This window comes from Magallana gigas, chromosome 4 (assembly GCF_963853765.1).
Source record: "Magallana gigas chromosome 4, xbMagGiga1.1, whole genome shotgun sequence".
In the NCBI taxonomy this organism is placed as follows: Eukaryota; Metazoa; Mollusca; class Bivalvia; order Ostreida; family Ostreidae; genus Magallana; species Magallana gigas.
The window spans coordinates 21,088,552-21,101,311 of record NC_088856.1 but is presented as its reverse complement, the minus strand read 5'-3'; the positions used below and the strand labels follow the sequence as shown (position 1 = coordinate 21,101,311).

At 34.1% G+C, this 12,760-nt stretch overlaps 2 protein-coding genes across 2 annotated transcripts; both read left to right on the top strand.

Annotated features, from left to right (window-relative positions):
- Positions 1-9,468: 9,468 nt before the first annotated feature.
- On the top strand, positions 9,469-10,536 carry LOC136275022 (uncharacterized). Its single transcript, XM_066083270.1, has one exon. The coding sequence runs from the start codon at positions 9,469-9,471 to the stop codon at positions 10,534-10,536; it is 1,068 nt and encodes a 355-aa protein (XP_065939342.1).
- A 27-nt stretch (positions 10,537-10,563) lies between these two features.
- On the top strand, positions 10,564-11,943 carry LOC136275021 (uncharacterized). Its single transcript, XM_066083269.1, has 2 exons — positions 10,564-11,215; positions 11,603-11,943. The coding sequence occupies exons 1-2, from the start codon at positions 10,564-10,566 to the stop codon at positions 11,941-11,943; spliced, it is 993 nt and encodes a 330-aa protein (XP_065939341.1).
- The last annotated feature ends 817 nt before the right edge of the window (positions 11,944-12,760 follow it).

Below are 12,760 nucleotides of genomic sequence, written 5' to 3'. Positions count from 1 at the left end.
GTCAAACTTTGATCGAGTTACAGGCAATATATAGATTTATTAATTCTTTGTTTGTTAATAAAGCTCGAGTCTTTTTATTATTTACAGATGTGTTAAACTGGTATAAATTTGATGCTTTCTTCTGTTGATTATATTATTTATGAACACACTGAATCTATTTATTTTTTTTTTGCCAGGAGTTATTTTGTTAAACAAATAGTAATTCCTTACTTTCCATTTTCTATAAACAAATATAAAACTAGGTTTGTTTACTTAACAATGAATTGCTACCACTGTGTATTTCTCTAATAACTTACTTCTTAGAATCAAATTTTAGTCATTCAGTCTAATTGTGCAAGAAAACTTTTTGATACATAAAGAATAAAAAATATTTATCTCTAATTGTGTCTAGGCCTTTTTAAATTATTGGAAATTGTTGTCAGACTTAAAAAAAGAAATGTTTTCGGTATTTTATTGTAAAATGAGACCTTTTTCTCTCTCTACACACTAATGCAGAACAAAAATAACAGTTTAGGTAACTTAACTATTTATTAAGTAAGTGGAAATTATTGTGTATAAGCATCAGATAGTTTTTTATATTAAACATCAGATCATCTTTTATTAAATTATATTGGTACTTGAGGTAATGTTCATGTTCAAAATGTTGACACATACTAGTAATATAGGAGCACCAAATTAAATAATAAAAAGGTGATAATGATTATGGCAAAAGCAAAAGAAACGTATTATGTTAAGGTCCCCTGGCCAAATGAAAACATAAACCAATAATGCTTGGTAATAATGTATGGACATTAAATTATGAGAATACCTGAACATGGACATTAAATTGATACATATGTAAGCATATTTGCCTTGTTTAAGGGGATGCACTGCCATCTTGTTCATTTGAGGATCAAAATGTAAACATTTTTTGACCGCTTTTGTTTCTGCTCAAAACTGTTGTCTTAAGATTTAAAAACAATAAATATGAGGTTTTACATATTGTTTAGTATGCAAATTACGCATAGAAGATCAGAACAATGCCTGTTTTTAAACAGATGATGTTATATTGTTATGACGATCAACACAACTATTGCTAAGTTCATTCAATCTTCCACATTTAACCCACAGGAACCTGGCGTAGGTTATATTATCTTTCTCATAATATAAAAAATATTCCCCCTCTACCTTATTATCAGGTAGAGGCTATATTTTATCAGGTGAAAATTGTATAATGTCGGTGCCTGTAATTTATCTGTATTTACCTCACTGAGCAAACCGTCAATATGATCAAATGATTGTCTTTTTCTGACATTTCTCAAGTTATTTCATAATACTTCCTTTCAGAAAATTTCGACATCACCTTTTCATAGCATTTAAAAAGAACTATATAGACACAAGATTCTAATTGGTTTAATAAATCACATGCACCTGACGTTTCAAACTTTTCTCCTCAACATTGAAAAAAAAATTCTTGTACTTTTTATTATAGTAAATGGATTTTTTTCATTAAAATTCAAGTCATTACATCAGAAAGCAAAAACAAAATGACAAGATTCTACTGCTGTCCTAAATGCACACCATTTATTACAAGTTACTATTTTATAGCCTACATGGCGGTGAATGAACTTGCCCTTATTATCAAACCAATTTTTAAAAAAATCATCATGTTTATAATTATTTCTTGATCAACACTGCTTAAGGTATTCAACTCCTTATTGCTGTTGTATCAATAATTTCTTGAGAAGTATATCACTGAAATCTGTACACAGAACATACTCAAACAATACAAAGGAAAAGGTCTTAAGAATACAAACATTTTTTGTTCTTACACCAATCCTAAACTGTGGTTAATTTTTGAGATACAAATGTTTGAATATTTTATGGGCCAGCCCTGTAGATCCCTAATGGGGACAGACATTGGTGTTTTGATTAACGGAATCGATTTAAATCATAAATGCAAACATTTTCTCTTTTATAATGTCTAACAAAATATGTCTCCTTTTCTAGATATATTGCGTTAAAGTTTAATGCTTTGGCCCCTAAAAATCCCTTATTACGTCATAAAGGGGTATGGAATAATTTTTTCTGATAGATATTGGTATTATCAACAACTTTACTTCTATAATTGATAACAATATCGTTATCGTTTTTAAGTTATCTGTAATAGAGTTTACATGTCTCTTGGCCCCTAAATAAAGGGGCCAGCCCCTTTTTCTTGATTTTTTTTGAAAAGGTTTTAAGAATATAAACTTTTTTTGTTCTTAAACCCATCCTAAATTGTTGTTCATTTTTGAGATACAACTGTTTGAATATTTTAGGGGCCAGCCCTGTAGATCCCTAATGGGGACAGATATTGGTGTTTTGATTAACGGAATCGATTTAAATCATAAATGCAAACATTTTCTCTTCTAAGATGTCTAACAAAATATGTCTCCTTCTCTAGATATATTGCGTCAAAGTTTAAGTACTTTGGCCCCTAAAAATACCTAAATACGTAATAAAAGGGTATGGAATAATTTTTTCTGATAGATATTGGTATTATCAACAACTTGATGCATCTAAGATCTTTATCGTTTTTAAGTTATCTGTAATAGAGTTTACGAGTCTCTTGACCCCTAATTAAAGGGGCCATCCCCTTTTTCTTGATTTCGGTGGAAAGAACTTATGATTATCTACCACTTTTGTTATATATATCTTAACAAAATATCAACTGATAAAAGGATACAGATCAAAACGTATGAAAATTTTGAATAAAAATTCGTACCCAATGTTCGTGCCTAGGCGAGATCCAAGAGATAGCGCCACTGGCGTAAAACAACACAAAAGTGCACAACTTCAAACTATAGACTACCTATCCTGAAAATTTCAAAGTCATATCTCTGATAGTTTCTGAGATCAACTCTGCACAAAATAGGTCGTAAAAATGTGCAAAATGGCCGATAAATCGGTACCGGAAGTGAAGACAGGAAAAATCTCAAAAATGTATAAAGTTTACATCAAGTGTCATCTTCTGTGAAAAAATGGCTGAAATCGGTCAAAGAATAATAACTAGATACGATCTCGTTACGAGTAACGAGTAGGTCTTCCGTTCAATTTTTTAAACGATACCATTAAAATATCAATAAAATTTCAAAGTATACTATGGCCCCTAAAAATCCCTTGTTACGTAATAAAGGGGCGTGGCAATGATTTTTTTCTGATATATATTGGTATTATTAACAACTTTGCTTCTATAATAGATAACAATATCTTTATCGTTTTTAAGTTATTTGTAATAGACTTTACGAGTCTCTTGACCCCTAATTAAAGGGGCCAGCCCCTTTTTCTTGATTTCTTTTTATCCCTCGGAATTATGGCACATTTAATTTGACCAATTTGCCTAAAATGCAATTTCAGCCTGATGAGGATAGGTTGCTAGTGTTTTTATTTAAGGAAGGAGTCTTTTCTGGTTTTCGACTTGTCTAACGTTAATTTTATTAGATGCTCATTAAATTAAGATGAAAGGAAATTAAAAAAAAGTATATTTTCTTTCTTTTTTACTATCATACAATGTGCTGACTTGTTTGTAGTACTAGCAAGAGTTATTGCTCTTTCCGTCGTATCATTTTGGTGAGTTATCTTCCCTTGGCGGAAGTTCATTTTTTGCCTCTCCTTTTCCCCGTGCAAGCTACATGAACGGAGTGTATTTTGTGGTTTTCTGCACGACTTCAGAACTATTTACCATATGCTCCATGCTTGTCACCTCACCATGTAAGTTAATTTTTATATATTTGTATGCACAAATTATCTGTATTAATTAGTATTATTATTTAAGAAGAAATTCAAAGATAAAGTGTTTACTACTGTGAACTGTCGTAAAGAAAATGGCGGCTAATTTGAATTATGTTTTCTAATCTTTAATTGTTGTAATTGAGAGTTTATAAAGTATACTAGTTTATAATTCAAACAAGTTGGACGGTTTATTTATCAGCTTATTTATATGAAATGTATTATCTACTGTGTTTTTTCTTAGAACTATTTTTTATTATTTTTTGCAGTTATTTACCAAATGATCATAGACATTCTCTACCCAACATATGAAATAAAACAGTAGAAATTGTGAAGTCTTGGTTTGCTTGGTGTACGTGGCAATAAAGTGAATAAATGTGTACACCGACACAGCATGGCGCAGGCCGATGATCCAGAAAAAACAGAGGCTCCTTACTCTTTAAGGCGACGTCTTTAAATCTCAAAAGGAGAAGATCTTTATCTGAAGAACTATGAAAGATATTCCTTAGATTTCTACAAATCATGGAAACATGTTGATGAGATCCTTAAAAAATTAGACTGTCTTCTGAAAGTGATAGTGAATCTTGCAACAATCTTAAAGAATTATTAGAAAAACGTGTAAAAAATTATGAAGAGGATTACCTGGACTTTGTGGATTTTCTTGAAAGACAAAGAACAGAAAATAGTCTTCAACAATTAGAAAATTTGAAAACAACACATCAAGGTCATGACATACTGATCCATGTAGCCTTTACGGAAATTAAGGTTCAAACTGGAACAACATGACTGGAAAGCAAAACAGAGTTCTGGTGATGATGATTTACTGTTATACCACTACTGGCTCTAAAAAGTACTGAAAGTGCCATTTTTTACTGATAATTTCTGATATTTACTGATATTGTACTGTTAGTGCTGAGAATTGCTGATATTTACTGATAATTTTACTGCTGTTACTGATAATTGCTGTTGGTTCTAATATTTACTGATATTTACTGATGCTTTTGCTGTGAGCTCTGATAATTACTGTTATTTACTGAGATTTACTGTTGGTACTGAGAATTGCTGATAATTACTGAGAATTACAGGCAGGGGATTTTTAAGAGATTAATTTTAATTACTGTAACATGCAAATTATATTTATTTAAAATTATCGGTAAACAAATACCGGGCATTTTTTAAAAAGAAATATGTAAGATCTAACTAAAGTTTTATCAACAGTAACTTCTTTTTTACAACCACAAAAATTAGATTTGATTATTCTTCTTATAATCTGCTTATTTATTTCAATGCATAAAATAAGGGCATGTAGAAATTGCAGAATTGCTATATATCCCATCCCCGTGCGCCAATCCACTCGATACTACAGTGTTACATTGTAAATATAGAACAATCCATAGTAAAAAAAAAAAATATAAAGATTTTAACCACTTTATGTAATTGATAAACATCTATTTAATGATTCTAAATTTTGAGCGATCAACTCTTTAATTGAACCGTGTTAAATATTTATAATTATAAACTTAAGATGTTTTTATCCCGGCCATAATCACTAATTTTGTTTTCAAAATAAAATCAAACACTTTTGTTTAATTCACATTCTATTTCCCGGCCATTTATATTTGTTTATTCTGAGGCTGCAAGACATATATACAGGTGGACAATTTTCACACCTTGCCACAGTCACTCTGTCGTGTATATATTCTGAGCGCTGTCTGTTAGTTCTGAGGGTTTTCTTGATCCCAGACATACAAAAGAATCTTTTCAGCGACTGCCAGACATATACACAGGTGGTCAATTGTCACACCTTGCCGTGGTCACCCTGTCGTGTGTATAGTCTGAGTGCTCTCTGTTAGTTCTGAGGTTTTTCTTAATCCCAGACACAAAATATTTTTTTCTGCTTGCTTTTAGGCGTGGAGATTAAATATCTAAGCGTTCATAGATTAAGGAAAATCAGTTAAATTGTGTGTCTTCTTTTCAAAATTATATAGCCGCTGGTCATATAACCGCATACAAGTGCATGAATAAAGTATTAATGAGAGAGAGAGAGAGAGAGAGAGAGAGAGAGAGAGAGAGAGAGAGAGAGAGAGAGAGGGGGTTTTCAATCAAATCGCTGTTGCAATCGGTGGTTATAATACTGTAATGGGACATAATCATGCTTATGCCTTTCTGCATTGACGCCTCAAAATACGTTATAATAGATTATCTGAGAGAGAGAGAGAGAGAGAGAGAGAGAGAGAGAGAGAGAGAGCATGATAAGCCGTAACACTTTTTCACTATATTAAGCTGGTGTTCTTTGTAGTCTTAGAAGATTACACTCGAAATCTGTGTTTGAAATGGCGGTTGTGATGCTGAAATAGAACTTTATCGTGCTAATGCCGTTATGCATTTTTGACTCGGAAACTCAAATTTTAGGACTAGATAATATATGCGAGCAAGAGAGAGAGAGAGAGAGAGAGAGAGAGAGAGAGAGAGAGAGAGAGAGAGAAAAAGAGAGAAAAAGAGAGAGAGAGCAGGGTGGGCAGATTTACAATAATAGAACTAGATCATGACAACATTACTTAGACGTGCAACAGAAGATATATTACATATGTATTAAAAGAGAAAATTGGACAATAAAAATTATTCTTCGACGATTGTTACCTATTTTGATTTCAGCAAATGGTAGGAGAGAGAGAGATTATTTATCCAACTTTTTTTAATCAATTGAAATCGGAACAAATAAGATGATGAATATGAAAATCATTCTAATACGTTATTTATATTGTTGTCAATAAACATAATACTTTTCTCTTTGAATAAATATTCTCAAGATCATGGATTCCTGTATACGGATATTACGTAATGTCATAAACAAGGTGCCAGACTGACAATTTACAAGGTTGAATTGCGACATTCAAACCTCTTGATCTGCTAAAAGTATGTATACTATACACAGATACTGCCTCGCTAATCTTTCTGTGAAGTAAAACCTCAAAGACATTATAAAGTCCTGACCGGGTATCTCTCTATTTTGAAAAGAAAAATAATCATGTTAAGAATTATGGGGTTTTTCATTGTTGAAAAAAAAAATGTCCACCGCATTTAGAAATTAAATTTGTTTGTGGAGTCTGCCTTAAGTTTAAGTACCAATTTTTGACCGGCTTTCTAATATTGTCTAAAATGTGATCTGTGAGTTTCCGAAGTTCAAAAGAAGCTAAATATCAAATAAATAAAACTTAAGAATACATAATTAAAAAAAATTGTGTTAAATCTGAAATATGTTTTATTTAATAATTAAAAGACAATGTTTTGGGCCTTAAAATATTATCAGTAATTATTAGCAATTCTCAGTACCAACAGTAAATCTCAGTAAATATCAGTAATTATCAGAGCTCACAGCAAAAGCATCAGTAAATATCAGTAAATATCAGAACCAACAGCAATTATCAGTAACAGCAGTAAAATTATCAGTAAATATCAGCAATTCTCAGCACTAACAGTACAATATCAGTAAATATCAGAAATTATCAGTAAAAAATGGCACTTTCAGTACTTTTTAGAGCCAGTAGTGTACGATGATGATAATACAAACTTTAAATCAACAACAAATTCTCAGAAGTCATCCTCAAAATACAGCAGTGTTAAACTTTCATCAAAATCTGGAAGTAGATTGAGTAGTCGGTCATCATTGTCAGAAAAACGCAAAAAAGCCGACATTGCTAAAGCGAAGTTAAAATATTCTAAAATAGAAATGCAGATCAAGAAAGAACTGTCATTACTTGCTTTAGAACGTGCCAAATCACAGAAAAGAACTGAAGATTTAGAAGCTGACCTCGAGTTATTAAATATCCAAAAAGAATTAGCTGTTGCTGAAGCTGAAGTTCGTAGCGCTGAAGGTGAATATGTGATCGAAATATTGGTGACATTGAAAGTGAAAGTCAAACCGAACGTACCAAGAAATATGTGGAACAGCATTTTAGTGCGTCACTCTATTCTGACAGAAGAAAACCTGCTGTGAATTATGAAAGACCATCAAGTATGATAAGACAATCTATCTCTCAATGACCAGTTCCTGATGCATCATCAATACAGACTCATCAACTTACCGGTATCCCAGCAGATTTTACACGATACATGTTGAAAAAAGACTTGCTAGTTTCTCGTCTGATCAAATTCAACAACAAACCTAAATTTTATCCATCATGGAGGAATTCATTTAAATCTGTGATACTTGAATTAGATGCAAAACCAGAAGAAGAAATTTACGTTCCTATAAAATACACTTCAAATTCGTCTCAACAACAAATCATCAGCATAAAATCAGCAAATTCTCACAACCCTAGAAGAGGACTACAAAGAATCTGGCGGAGCCTAGAAGAGAGATTTGGAAGTCCAGAGTTAATTGAAACGTCTTTGAAAACCAAACTGGACTCTTTTCCTCCTATTACAAATAAAGAGTTGCATCGTTTGTATGACATATCAGATGTATTAGAAGAAATATTATCCCTAAACAGAGATGAACGATATGAACTACTTCTTGCATACTATGATGCTTCGGTAGGAGTAAATCCCATTGTGATGAAATTACCATACAACCTGCAAGAGAAATGGACAAATACAGCTGTGAAATACACAAATGAACACAATGCGGTATATCCTCCATTTCATGTGTTTCTTCGATTTGTTCAAGAGCAAAGTCGTATAAAGAACAATCCCAGTTTTATGTACAATTCATCTTTGACCTCCACCAACAAAATTACCAGTCCTAGAAACACAACATCTAACAAAGCAGAAAGAGGGCTCACTAGGAAAACTTCTGTGAGTGAAACATTATCAAGTGACATTGAAAACTTGTGTCCTATTCATAGATCCAATCATTCCCTGGAACATTGTCGAGCATTTCTTGCAAAACCACTTGATCAGAGAAGAAAGATTCTGAAAGATAACAATATGTGTTTTAAGTGCTTAAGTAAAACCCACAAACAACATGAATGTACATCTGATGTGAAATGTGCTGAGTGTGGAAATTCATATCACTCAACACCTTTACATGTGAAACGAAAACCAGTGTCCGTGAATAGTGTCGTTTCTATGAGGCCTGATGGCGGGGAGGATACAGGATACAGAGATAGAGAGAACGTGAACTCCAAATGTACCCCGATCTGTGGAGATCATTCAATTTCAAAGGAAAATCTTGTACCTGTTGATGTGTATTCAAAAAACTGTCCTCAGAAAAGAATAAAAGTGTATGCAGTGATTGATGATTGATGATCAATCAAACAAAACTTTAGCAAGTTCTAAAGTTTTTTATTTGATGGGTATCAATACTATAGTAACAAATTATGTATTAGCATCATGTGCAGGAAGAAATCAAACATATGGTAGGAAAACTGACAATCTGGTGATTGAATCTATTGATGGACATACTTCTATTGAGCTGCCATCTGTCATTGAATGTGAACAAATTCCAAATGCTCGAGATGAAATACCTACACCAGAGATTGCTCTCCATTATGAACACTTGCGTGGTATAGCAGACTACATTCCACCTATCGACAACAAAGCTGAAATCATGATGCTTATTAGGAGAGACATAACTATAGCACATCATGTACTTGATCAGAAAGTCGGACCTGGCAATCTTCCTTATGCACAGAAATTGCATCTTGACTGGACTATTATTGGTGAAACATGTATAGGGAAAGTTCATCAACCCAATGTGATCAACACAATGAAATCATGGATTCACAGTTTCATAAAGATTCCAAAGGATACTGGGAAGCTCCCTTTCCTTTTCGCAAAAATCGAAAGAGACTGGCTAATACTCATAAACAGGCTCTTTATAGAGCTAAGCAATTCTCTTCATGTCTTATGAAAGATAAAACCAAACGACAACATGTCATAGAGTTTATGGATCAACTTATACAGAAACACCATGCAGAGGTCGCACCACCCATTTCATCAGATGAAGAGTGTTGGTATCTTCCACTGTTTGGAGTGTACCATCCAAAGAAACCTTACAAAATTCGATTAGTGTTTGATTCATCATCGAAATGTGAAGGACAGTCTTTAAATGATGTTCTCTTATCTGGACCAGATCTCACCAATTCATTACTAGGAGTAATAATGAGATTTCGTAGAGAAGAGGTGGCTATCATGGCAGACGTGGAACAGATGTTTTATTGTTTTCGAGTAATTCCGGATCATCAAAACTTCTTACGTTTTTTATGGCATGAGGACAATGATGTAAACAAACCCCTTATTGAATACCGTATGACAGTCCATGTTTTTGGGAACAGCCCTTCACCGGCAATTGCAACATACGGAATGCGAAGGACTGTCAAGGAAGTGGAACACATTTATGGAACAGATGTGACCCATTACATTGAACGTGATTTCTATGTGGATGATGGTCTAACATCACAGCAGAGTGTCGAGGATGCAGTGGATTTGATGAAGCGTACGCACAAGGCTCTCAGTCTAGGAAAATTACGCTTACACAAAATTGCATCTAACAATTCTGAAGTTATGAAGTCCTTTGACACTGAAGACCTTTCAAGTGATCTGAAAAACTTGGATTTTGCTGTTGACAGTTTACCAACACAACGTAGTTTAGGACTGAATTGGAATTTAGAGTCAGATTCATTTTTCTTCAAAATATCAAAAGATTCCAAATCTTACACAAGAAGGGATGTTCTATCAACCATTCCAGTATTTTTGACCCCCTGGTTTTTTTTTAGCCCCAGTGATAGTCCAGGGAAAGTCAATCATGAGAAGTCTGCTTCAAGAAACTTCCAACTGGGATGAACCTTTACCGCAAGATCAGGAGTACAAATGGAAGAAATGGAAAGAGTCGTTAGATGTTTTAGAGACTTTAGAGACTTCATTCCGAGAATGCATTTTCATGATTCCTGGATTCGAACCACCGAGAAGAAAATCCATGTGTTTCGTGACGCTTCCGAGGTTGCCATATCAGCAGTGGCCTATGTGGAAAACAAAGGACAATATGGATTTATCTTAGGAAAATCAAATCTGGCTCCATTACACGGACATTCAATTCCTCGTTTGGAGTTATGTGGAGCAGTATTGGCAGTTGAAATTGCTCAATCAGTGTCCGAACAGCTAGAAATATCTATTGAACATTTCAAGTTCTATTGTGATAGCAAGGTGGTTTTAGGATACATTTCAAATCATTCTAGGAGATTCTACCAATATGTTTCTAACAGAGTGATGAAAATTCATAAAGTAACAAAGTCTGAACAATGGTTTTATATTCGAAGTGAACGAAACCCAACAGATGAAGCAACAAGACCAATTCACGCCACTGAGTTACAGCACAGCAAATGGCTGGAAGGACCAGAACAGTCAGAACTGTATCCAAGTTCTCAAGAAAAGATTTTATATGAACTAATAGATCCAGAATCTGACAAAGAAATTAAACAGGAAGTCAGATGTTTGAAGACCAATACATCAGAGTTTGTGATTGGTGACAGTCTAGCACGAATTTCCGAATGGCCTAAAGTTTTGAAGTGTGTTGAAAGACTTAAACATTTGGCAAATTCATTCCAACATGACAAAAAAGATTGTGACTCTAAATGTTTTGGATGGCATGATTGTAGAATTTGGAAGAACTTGGAGACATTTGAAGAAGCTGAGAAATTTATTATAAAAACAATGCAGAGAGAATCTTATAAAAAATAAATTCAATGCCTTTCGAAAGGAATACCACTACCAAAGGACATCACGTTGAAAACATTGGGACCCATTATAGATAACAGTGGAATACTGCGAATAGGTGGAGGACTCAATTAAATACAGCTGAGCAAGTGTGAGAAAAACCCAGTTATAATTCCTGGATCACACTCACTTGCAGCAATATTTGTACGACATCATCATGATTCCCTTAAACACCAAGGTCGTCATCTAACGGAAGGTGCCATTGGTGCTGCCGGATATTGGATCACAAGTGGAAAACGTCTCTTTTCTTCGGTGTTAAGAAACTATGTCCCATGTAAAAAGTTACGAAGCAAAGAAGCTATTCAGAAAATGGCTGATACTCCAAAAGATAGACTTGAACCGAACCCTCCTTTTACCAACGTTGGAGTGGATGTCTTCGGTCCATGGCAGGTGGTCTCACGGAAAACTCGTGGTGGATGTGCCTCTTTAAAACGATGTCTTGTCTTGTCATCCGAGCCATACACATTGAGGTTATAGACTCGCTAAGTTCATCAGCATTTATCAACGCTTTACGTAGGTTTATCAGTATCAGAGGAAAAGTACAGATTTTCCGTTCAGATCGGGGCACCAATTTCATAGGTGCAACAGATGACCTACATATAGACAAAATCAATGTTGAAGATGACAAAACAAAACAGTACCTGTTCAACTCTGGAATCAAGTGGATTTTCAACCCCCCACATTCTTCACATTTCGGAGGATCATGGGAACGCATGATCGGCGTAGTAAGAAGAATTCTTGATGGCATGATGTTGGATCCAAACAACCACAATATAACACATGAAGTTCTGTGTACACTTCACCATTTGTGTTAACACCCAATACTTTGTTAACTCAGAAGTTTGTGTCTAGTGATAAATGTGAATTTATGTGTGATGAATTCAATCGGAAAGATATGATCAAGTCTGCGTGGAAACGAGTACAAGGGTTAGCAAACCAGTTTTGGAAGCGTTGGCAGTCCGAATACCTTCATCTGTTACACGTGCGCAGGAAGTGGGAGGAAACCACCCCTAACGTGTAAGAAGGTGATGTTGTGTTAGTGAAAAGTGACGAACCTAGATGTCAATGGCCACTAGCAACAAATCAGGACGTGTACGAAAGTCAGGACTCTTTAGTGAGGAAAGTGAAAGTTAAAATGTTTAAGAACAATCAATCTGTGACATTTGTTAGACCGATTTCACAAATTACCCCATTGTTGGCAGTTTAACTCGTGCATTATTTAGGTAGTGACATGCACAATTTTGATATTGAGCAAATAATGTCATGTCATAAATGTTTGACAATTTACTAGTAT